Consider the following 11,071-nt stretch of genomic DNA (forward strand, 5'->3'; position numbering starts at 1 on the left):
TTTTTAAGATTCTATTTATTTGACAGAGAGCACAAGCTGGGGCAACAGGCATAGGGAAAGGGAGAAGCAGGCTCCCTGCTGAGCAAGGAGCCTGGTGAGGGACTTGATCCCAGGACCCTGGGATCATGACTCTAGCCTAAGTCAGACACTGATCCAACTAAGCCATTCAGGCGCTCTAAATGAAAACTTTCTTATTGGATAATTCTTAAATTAACCGACAATTCTAGGCAGTATTTATACTTTTTTAAAACAAGAATCTCTAGAAATTGCTTATTTTCTTTCTTTTTTTTTTTTTTTAAGATTTTATTTATTTATGTGACAGACAGCGAGAAAGTGAACACAGCAGGGGAGAGGGAGAGGAAGAAGCAGGCTCTCAGCAGAGGAGCCCAATGTGGGACTCGATCACGCCCTGAGCCAAAGGCAGACGCTTAACGACTGCGCTACCCAGGCGCCCCGCTTGTTTTCTTTAATCCATTCATGAATTTAAGTGTTGGAGGCCTCTCATTTGGACAGTTACTGGAAACCAGGGAATTAGATCTTCCTAGGAGTAGAGTAATACAGTAAGGTTTAATATTTTCTTTTAAAATTACTTATTTTTAGAAATAGTACCTTTAGGATTGTCTTCATTCTGTGGATTTTATTATGAAGTCCCCTTCCCCCCATTTTCTTGTACAAAGTTCTAAATTTCTAATTTTTTTAAAAGATTTTATTTATTTATTTTGAGAGAGAGAGAGAGCGCACACACACAAACGGCGGGGAGGGGCAGACGGAGAGGGAGAAGCAGTCTCCCCACTGAGCAAGGAATCCAATGTGGGGCTCCATCCCAGGATCCTGGGATCATGACCTGAGCTGAAGGCAGATGCTTAACTGACTGAGCCACCCAGGCGTCCCATAAATTTCTAATTTTTAAAAAATAGTGGTGGTACCCTGGACGGCTCAGTCAGTTGAGCATCCAGCTCTTGGTTTCCGCTCAGGTCGGGATCCTCGGGGTGATGGGATGGAGCCCTGCGTCCAGCTCTGTACTTTGCAGTGTGCAGTCTGCTTGGAATTCTCCCTTTCCATCCTGTGCCCCATCCCACTGCTCACACACACTCTCTAAAGTAAATAAATAAAATCTCTTTTAAAAATGGTAAAGATGATTTGATTGCCATAATTTGGTGAATTTCAGAACACTCGGTTTGTGCTTAAATAGGAATTTGCCAAAAATAATTATATCTATGCTGCTTCTCCTCCTCCTAAAAAGGATCTGAAGTGCCCAAAAAGACAGTAAAAACAACCCCCAAAATACTTCTGAGTAAAACCAGAAAACAAAATCCCAATAAGTAGAAATTATAAACTCCAAATAAAATTCCGTAAAATGTATTTAGTCAGTATAGAAGGAATGCTGAGCAAAGCAGTTTGTACCTTCAGAAATAAATTCATTTTGGGCTCCTGGGTGGCTCAGTTGGTTGGGCATCTGTCTTTGGCTGAGAGCGGGATCCCAGGGTTCTGGGATCGAGTGCCTCATCGGACTCCAGCTCAGCAGAGAGTCATCTGCTCCACGTCCACCCTGCCCTGCCTCCCCTCCTCCATTCTCTCTCTCAAGAATGAATAAGATCTAAAGGAAAAAAAAAAAAGAAAAGAAATAATTAATTCATTTTGGGGGCACCCGAGTGGCTCAGTCGGTTAAGCATCTGCCTTTGGCTCAGGTCATGATCTCAGGGTCCTGGGATCAAGCCCACATTGGGCTCCCTGCTGAGCAGGGAGTTTGCTTCTTCCTCTGCCCCTCCCCCCCATTTGTGCACTCTCTCGTTCTGTTCTCTCTCTCTCTCAAATAAAATCTTTAGAAATAAATAGGGGCACCTGGGTGGCTCAGTTGTTAAATGTCTGCCTTCAGCTCAGGTCGTGATCTCAGGGTCCTGGGATCCAGCCCTGCATTGGGCTTCCTGCTCAACGGGAAGCCTGCTTCTCTCTCTCCCACTCCCCCTGCTTGTGTTCCCTCTGTCCCCGCCATCTCTCTCTATGTCAAATAAATAAAATCTTTTAAAAAAATAAATACATACATACATACATTTTTGAATAAAAACAACCAACTTAATTGTCAAATTTGGTGATGCTAAGGAGATTATTTATGTCCTGTTTATCTGATGCACATTGCTTCAGACTGCTTTTGGCAGATGCAGGGCTTATGCTTACTTGGGTAGGTATAATATATGAGAGATCTGCTAATTACAAAACATAGACTTAATTGTAGGGAAAGTATTTAAGCAATTTAAGAATAGGCTATTAAAATATATAAATAAAATGTACCATTTATTTTTCTTAGTTCTGAAATTCAGATATGTGAGTGCTATTGCTTTTATGGCGCTATAAAGTAATATTTTAATTACATATGATTCTTCTACATCATGACTCAATCTGACACACTTTCCAGCTATTGGTGTATTATTGAAAGTGTAGTTTATTATTGTGGATTTTTAGTTCCATTCCATCTTTGTTTTCATCTGTTGCATCTTCACATCTAGCCATCTGATCAGCTTATATGACCTTAAGGATCAGGAAAGAATGTATGGATGAATCATCATAAATTATCACTACCACTACGAAAAGAAGTCAGAATGGAAGTCCCTCCCAGTAGTGGTTCAGAATATCCCCTTTCTGTGACTTTTCATTAATATATCTTGGCTGCCTCCTTGATAGAAAGAAATTTTCCGATCAGAGAGGTGTGTGGGTGGTTCAGTCGGTTAAGGGTCCAACTCTTGATTTCCGCTGAGATCATGATCTCACGGTTGTGGGTTCGAGCCCTGTGTTGGGCTCTGTGTTCAGTGTGGAGTCTGCTTCAGATTCTCTCTCTATCCCCCACTCTCTCTGCAATAAATAAATAAAATCTTTTTAAAAATTTTCAATCAGAGCAGTTTTGTTGTATTTTTTAAGCATGTTGTATTTTTTAAGCACTATGTAATATTTTCTGTTTAAAATGAATATGCATGGGGCACCTGGGTGGCGTAGTCGTTAAGCGTCTGCCTTCGGCTCAGGGCGTGATCCCAGCATTCTGGGATCGAGCCCCACATCAGGCTCCTCCGCTAGGAGCCTGCTTCTTCCTCTCCCACTCCCCCTGCTTGAGTTCCCTCTCTCGCTGGCTGTCCCTGTCAAATAAATAAAATAAAATAAAAATCTTTAAAAAAAAAAAAGAACAAAAATAAAATGAATATGCAGGTGAATCTGTGTTTTATTAGAAGTCATAAATAGAAGTACAACCATAATAAACTAATAGTGGGTGAAATAAATAACAGTACAGAAACATTATGCTTGGAGGAGGACTTTTTGTGGGATAGAGTTTAGCTCTGTGAGTTCATATTGATTGGCTCCAGTTTATACCTGCATATGAGAGTCTGCCTGACTTTATATGACTACCTGGGAATCCACCTGCAGGTAACTCAGAGACTTTGGGTGAAAGGGAAGATAAAAGCAGTTGACATCATCAAGTTCCCATAGTAAGATGATGCGTCTTAGTGAAATATCCTGAAAAAGTATGTATGTGTAAGTAGCTTTTACTATTTTCAGTTTAATGTTTTACAGGGCTTTAGGATTTTAATTTTCTAGAAGGCAAGAATTATGCCGATGTAAATTTTAACATATAGCTCGTCCGAGTTTATAAATTGTTGACATTTTAATGTTTTCAATGAAGAAGGACAAGATTTGTGTTTTAAAAAGTGGAGCTGCTTCCTTTTTCCGTTGAGATTTTGTGGCTCTCTAATGTTTCCTTATTCTGATGTCAAAGTGCCCGTAATACGCAGCATGGTCCCTGGGATGTAGAATGTTCTAAGTAAATCATTCTAAATAAATGCTTGAGTCAGTCTTGAACTGCCTTTTTTCCTTAGAGTTACCTCAAGCTTCATATTAAAATACAACATGCATCACAGACTTCCCGCTCCATGCACTAACTACTCTTCAATATGGAACATATTTCTCTTCACATTGATGGATCTTAGGAACTTTCTTGGAGTAACTGGAGAAGTATTAGATCATTTTTCACATCCTGTCTTAGAATTGCATTAAATTAATTGGAAATTATTTGTATCTTACAGACTGCTGAACAAGAAACTAAAGGCCTTCCGAGTAAGAAAGGAATTGTACAGTCTATTGTTGGTCAAGGCTATCATCGTAAAATAGTTCTGGCATCACAGTCCATACAGAATACTGTATATAAGTAAGTATTTTGCAAAGAGAAAGTATAGATATTTAATATTGTTTCAAATAATGTTATTTATGTGTAAAAATATGCTTAAGACTTATCACTTCATAGGAGGAACCACTTTGTAACTAGGTTTTATTGCTACTTCAACGAATACATCCCCATGTATAGTTTCACAGTGAATATTATCTGACATATTATTGAAAGTGTTGTTTATTGTGGATTTTTAGTACATCTGTGCTAAAACTTGATGGCCTAAGAGACCCTGGTCTATTTAGTACCAATATTCAGAATGTCCAGAAGAGGGCATCTTGATGTTTCCTTTTTATATAATTTATCATTGATGCTTTTTATTTAGTTATTTCCTTATAGTCCCTAAAACCAATTCTTAGTATTTAGAGAGAAAAGTACTAATATATAACGTAACCAAAGCATTATGAAGCCGTCACATGTAAACCTTCAGTTGAATGACTTTTAAATATGAACATCTTTATCTTGTATAAAGATTCCAATTGGGAGTTGCTATTATTTCTAAAGTAGTAGGCATTGTAAAAAATTTGCTGTGTTTTTTCTTTTGCAAAAAATAAAATTGTTCCACTGCCATTTAAAAGTTCTCCCAAAGTTTTAAAATAGTAACTGGTACACAATATTTTGGTCTTAATAGCAGATTTTTTGTTTTTAAAGACTTAAGATAAAAGATCATTTTCCTACATTTTCAAAATTATTACTACTTTTCCCCTTTTTTCCCCTGGTAAAGCTTAGTTTGGTGTATTGAACCAAGAGAAAGTTATATAAAATCTCAAAAAAATTACAAGACAAAACTTAAAAATATAGCATTTTCAAAAGCAAGGATCAACCAAAACAAGGCTCAGATGTGAAAATCTACTTCTTTCTTTCCAGTTCCTTGAGCTGGCCCTCAATACGGATTTTCCTTGTCTTTAGCTCTTTTGTTACGTTAATGTCCACACTGCAGATAACCTTCATGTTGGTTTCCATCCTTAGTCCTATTCCTAGAGATACAACTTGTGTGATGTGTATACTTGCAATATATTATTCATACTTTTTAAATCTTTTATTAATATTTAGGATTTACGTTCTTTAGGATTCTCTTATAACTGCTTATTTTCAAATTTCTACCTGTTGGCAAATTTTCATTTACAATTTTATTGGTTTTATTCCGATAATATAAAAGTCTTATTTATTTCTAAGTTATTTACTTAGCTGATTTGGTTTTTGGTTGTTTTTTTTGTTTTGTTTTGTTTTGTTTTAAGTGATGGACAGTCTTCAGCCATTCCTGTAGCCAGTATGGAGTTTGCAGCCATTTGTCTTAGAAATGCCTTGTTGCTGTTGCCTGAAGAACAGCAAGATCCGAAGCAGGAAAATGGGTCTAAAAATAGTAATCAATTAGGTGGGAACACGGAGAGCAGTGAAAGCAGTGAAACTTGCAGGTATTCTAATCCCTTTGGCCTCCTTTGGTGAAACCCATCAGGACTTCATTAGTAAGCCTCTTTGTCCTTTAGATGAATTCCTAAAATCTTGAGCCCTTATTTCCGAAATCCCCTGTTTTGAATAATAAGAAGGGAAAGTATGAATGTTAAGTATTTCTGGAAGAGAGAAATGATGTGAAGACTAAGTGAGGAGAGAACCTTAGAAAAGTGGAAAGAAACAGCTTTTCATTGACAGGAGAAATAGTTGTAAAGAAATCCTGTTGCTCTCAGAGACAGCACTTTCTTTTTATGTTCTCCATACATACCATAAACCATTAACCACCAGAATATTTCTATATTAATTTTTAGTGTTATAGTATAAATTAAATATTAATCTCTAGAAATTAAGAGAGCTTCTGGTAATAATAAAACACCATTATATATAAAGTTCTTTTTATACATGGCACCTTTAAGTCTTTCATCCTGGCTTTTTTTTCTTGATTATGACAGAAATAACATTAAAGAAACTTTGAAACAAAATTGTGGGGTTTTTTTGTTTTTGTTTTTTGTTTTCTTTTCAGGAAAGAAACTCAAATACAGTATAGCTCTAACACATTGGTGATACCAATTACTAAGCATTTTGCATTTGTTGTTTTTGGCTCTTGTAGATGTTTGGCATAAAAAATTGCATGGGAATGGGGTAGGGAAACAATTTTATATTTAATTGTTTATTTGCTCTTTGTAATTTAGAGTCTATCTTTATTTTAGCAGTAAAAGCCATGATGGAGATAAGTTCATTCCAGCTCCACCTTCTTCTCCATTGAGAAAACAGGAATTAGAAAACTTAAAGTGAGTATCTGAACAAAATTAGTATAGCATCTATTGGGCATTATTTTTAATCTTCTTTATTTTGTTAATGTTATGAATTATATTGATGGAATATCAAATGTTACACCAACCTTTAAATCTTGTGTTTAAACCCCAGTAGTCAGAATGTATTATCTTTTTTTATAAGTTGTTGGATTCAATTTATTAATAATTTTTAAGAATATTTGCTTCTCAGGTACCTGGCTGGCTCAGTTGGTGGAGGATGCAACTCTTGATCTCGGGGTTGTGAGTTTGAGCCCCACATTGGGTAGAGATTACTTAAAAATAAAATCTTAAAAGAAAGAAAGCTTTCATATTTAGCCACATAATTACCCCTTTCAGCAGATCCTAGTTTCCATAACATTATCATTTCCCTTCATTGAGGCTCTTCTTTGAACATTTCTTGCAATACAGGTCTTAATTTTCCTAGGCTGTTTTTTTTTTTTAACTGTTTAAATCTGTAATTGTCGGGGCACCTGGGTGGCACAGCGGTTAAGCGTCTGCCTTGGGCTCAGGGCGTGATCCTGGCTTTGGGGGATCGAGCCCCACATCAGGCTCCTCTGCTATGAGCCTGCTTCTTCCTCTCCCACTCCCCCTGCTTGTGTTCCCTCTCTCTCTGGCTGTCTCTTATCTCTGTCAAATAAATAAATAAAATCTTTAAAAAAAATAATAATAAATAAAAAAATAAATCTGTAATTGTCTTTATTTCATCTTCATTCTAGCAGGATATTTTCACTGAAAACATAACTCTAGGTTGGTAGAGTTTGTTTTTCCTTTCAGTCAGCTCTTTGAAGAGGTCACTGCATTATCTTCAACCTCTGTTATTTCTGATTAGAAATTTATACTCATCGTACAGAGGTGCCTTTTTTCTATCTATAGATTGTCTCTGTTTTTCAGCAATTAGACTGATGAGTCTGAGTGTGATTTTCTTCATTTATTTTTTCCTTTTTTTTTTGTAATAATTTTTATCATGTTACGTTAGTCACCATACAGTATATCCTTAGTTTTTAATGCAGTGTTCCAGGGTTCATTCTTTGCGTATAACACCCAGTGCACCATGCAATATGTGCCCTACTTAATACCCATCACCGGCCTATCCCAGTTCCTCACCCCCCCTCCCCTCTGAAAGCCCTCAGTTTGTTTCCCAGAGTCCACAGTCTCTCATGCTTCATTCCCCCTTCTGTTTACCCCCCCCCTTTATTCTTCCCTTCCTGCTTCGACCAATCTTCCTGCTATTTCTTATGTTCCATAAATGAGTGAAACCATAAGATAATTGTCTTTCTCTGCTTGACTTATTTCACTTAGCATAATCTCGTCCGGTCGCGTCCATGTTGTTGCAAATGTTGGGTAATCGTTCTTTCTGATGGCTGAGTAATATTCCATTGTATATATGGACCACATCTTCTTAATCCATTCGTCTGTTGAAAGGCATCTCGTCTCCTTCCACAATTTAGCTATTGCGGACAATGCTGCTATGAACTTTGGGGTGCATATGGCCCTGCTCTTCACTACGTCTGTATCTATGGGGTAAATACCCAGTAGTGCAATTGCTGGATCATAGGACAGCCCAATTTTTAACTTTCTAAGGGACCTCCACACTGTTTTCCAGAGTGGCTGTACCAACTTGCATTCCCACCAACAGTGTAAGAGGGATCCCCTTTCTCCACATCCTCTCCAACAATTGTTGTTTCCTGCCTTTCCCATATTTGCCATTCTAACTGGTGTAATGTGGTGTCTCAATGTGGTTTTGATTTGAATTTCCCTGATGGCTAATGATTTTGAACATTTTTTCATGTGTTTGTTAGCCATTTGTATGTCTTCATTGGAAAAGTGTCTGTTCATATCTTCTGCCCATTTTTTGACTTTATTATTTGTTTCTTGTGTATCGAGTTTGAGAAGTTCTTTGTAGATCTTGGATACTAGACTTTTATCTGTAGTGTCATTTGCAAATATCTTCTCCCATTCCGTGGGCTGCCTCTTAGTTTTTTGGACTGTTTCCTTGGCTGTGCAGAAGCTTTTGATCCTGATAAAGTCCCATAAGTTCATTTTATCTTTTATTTCTCTTGCCTTTGGAGATGTGTCGTGAAAAAGGTTGTTTTGGCTGATGTCGTAAAGGATGCTGCCTATGTTCTCCTCTAGGATTTTGATGGATTCCTGTCTCACATTGAGGTCTTTCATTCATTTGGGGTTTATCTTTGTGTATGGTGTGAGAGACTGGTCAAGTTTCATTCTTTTGCATGTAGTGTCCAATTTTCCCAGCACCATTTATTGAAGAGACTGTCTTTTTTCCACCGGATGTTTTTTCCTGCTTTATCAAAGATTAGTTGCCCAAAGAGCCGAGGGTCCATTTCTGGGTTCTCTATTCTGTTCCATTGGTCGATGTGTCTGTTTTTGTGCCAGTACCATGCTGTCTTTGTGATCACAGCTTTGTAGTACAGCTTGAAATCCGGCATTGTGACGCCCGCAGCTTTGTTTTTCCTTTTCAACAATTCCTTGGCGATTCGGGGCCTTTTCTGGTTCCATACAAATGTAAGGGCTATTTTTTCCAGTTCTTTGAAAAATGTCATTGGTATTTTGATCGGGATAGCATTGAAAGTGTAGATTGCTCTGGGTAGCTAGCATAGACATTTTAACTATGTTAATTCTTCNACTATTTGTTCCAGTTCTTTGAAAAATGTCCTCGGTATTTTGATCGGGATAGCATTGAAAGTGTAGATTGCTCTGGGTAGCATAGACATTTTAACTATGTTAATTCTTCCTATCCATGAGCGTGGAATATTTTTCCATCTTTTTGTGTCGTCTTCAGTGTCTTTCAAGAGTGATCTATAGTTTCTAGAATATAGATCCTTTACGTCTCTGGTTAAGTTCATTCCGAGATAACGTATGATTTTTGGTGCTATTGTAAATGAAATGGGTTCCCTGATTTCTCTTTCATCAGTCTCATTGTTCGTGTATAGAAATGCAACTGATTTCTGAGCATTGATATTGTATCCCGCCACATTACTGAATTGTTCTATAACTTCTAATAGTTTGGGAGTGGATTCCTTTGGGTTTTCCATATAGAGTATCATGTCATCTGCAAAGAGAGACAGTTTGACTTCTTCTTTGCCGATTTGGATACCTTTGATCCCTTTTTGTCTTCTGATTGCTGTTGCAAGGACTTCTAGTACTATGTTGAATAATAGTGGCGAGAGTGGGCATCCTTGTCGTGTTCCTGATCTTAAGGGAAAGGCTTCCAGCTTTTCCCCATTGAGAATAATGCTTGCAGTAGGCTTTTCATAGATGGCTTTTATGAGATTGAGAAATGTACCCTCTATTCCTACACTCTGAAGGGTTTTAATCAGGAAAGGATGCTGTATTTTGTCAAATGCTTTTTCTGCATCAATTGAGAGGATCATATGGTTCTTGAGTCTTTTCTTGTTGATATGATGTATCACATTGATTGATTTGCGAGTGTTGAACCATGCTTGCATCCCAGGTATGAATCCCACTTGGTCATGATGGATAATCCTTTNGTTATGGTAATTTGGGGGTGAAGTCTTTTGGGTTTTCCATATAGCGTATCATGTCATCTGCAAAGAGAGACAGTTTGACTTCTTCTTTGCCGATTTGGATACCTTTGATCCCTTTTTGTCTTCTGATTGCTGTTGCAAGGACTTCTAGTACTATGTTGAATAATAGTGGCGAGAGTGGGCATCCTTGTCGTGTTCCTGATCTTAAGGGAAAGCCTTTCAGCTTTTCTTCATTGAGAATGATATTTCCTGTAGGCTTTTCATAGGTGGTTTTTATGAAATTGAGGAATGTACCCTCTATCCCTGCACTCTGAAGAGTTTTAATCAGGAAAGGATGCTGTATTTTGTCAGATGCTTTTTCTGCATCAATTGAAAGGATCATATGGTTCNGAGGATCATATGGTTCCTGAGTCTTTTCTTGTTGACATGATTTATCACACTGATGGATTTGCGAATGTTGAACCACGCTTGCATCCCAGGGATGAATCCCACTTGGTCATGATGGGTAATCCTTTTAATGTACTGTTGGATCCTGTTAGCTAGGATCTTGTTGAGAATTTTGGCGTCTATATTCATCAGGGATATCGGTCTGTAATTCTCCTTTTTGATGGGGTCTTTGCCTGGTTTGGGGATCAAGGTAATATTAGCCTCATAGAATGAGTTTGGTAGCTTTCCTTCTGTTTCTATTTTTTGAAATAGCTTTAGGAGAATAGGTATTATTTCTTCTTTGAATGTTTGGTAGAATTCCCTGGGGATTCCGTCAAGCCCTGGACTCTGGTTTTTGGGGAGGTTTTTGATCACTGTTTCCATCTCTTCATAATAATCGGTCTGTTTAAATAATCAGTTTCTTCCTGTTTCAGTCTTGGTAGTTTATAGGTTTCCAGGAAGGCCTCCATCTCTTCCAGATTGTTTAGTTTTTTGGCATATAGCTGTTGATAAAAGTTTCTAATAATCCTTGCAATTTCAATGGTGCTGGTCGTGACCTCTCCCTTTTCAGTCATAATTTTAATAATCTCAGTCCTTTCTCTTTGTTTTTGGACAAGTTTTGCCAGTGGTCTATCAATTTTATGGATTCTCTCAAAGAACCAGCT

At 37.6% G+C, this 11,071-nt stretch overlaps 1 protein-coding gene across 1 annotated transcript in view; it reads left to right on the forward strand.

The window, feature by feature from the left end:
* The window catches only part of CNOT10 (CCR4-NOT transcription complex subunit 10), a 78,658-nt gene that overhangs the window by 34,419 nt on the left and 33,168 nt on the right, over positions 1-11,071 (forward strand). Inside the window, exons 10-13 of the mRNA XM_034663554.1 lie at positions 3,351-3,473; positions 4,055-4,189; positions 5,446-5,622; positions 6,370-6,450. Of these exons, the coding sequence (XP_034519445.1) occupies positions 3,351-3,473; positions 4,055-4,189; positions 5,446-5,622; positions 6,370-6,450 (516 nt within the window). The remainder of the gene's footprint in view (positions 1-3,350; positions 3,474-4,054; positions 4,190-5,445; positions 5,623-6,369; positions 6,451-11,071) is intronic.

Source organism: Ailuropoda melanoleuca, chromosome 6 (assembly GCF_002007445.2).
Source record: "Ailuropoda melanoleuca isolate Jingjing chromosome 6, ASM200744v2, whole genome shotgun sequence".
Classification (NCBI taxonomy): domain Eukaryota; kingdom Metazoa; phylum Chordata; class Mammalia; order Carnivora; family Ursidae; genus Ailuropoda; species Ailuropoda melanoleuca.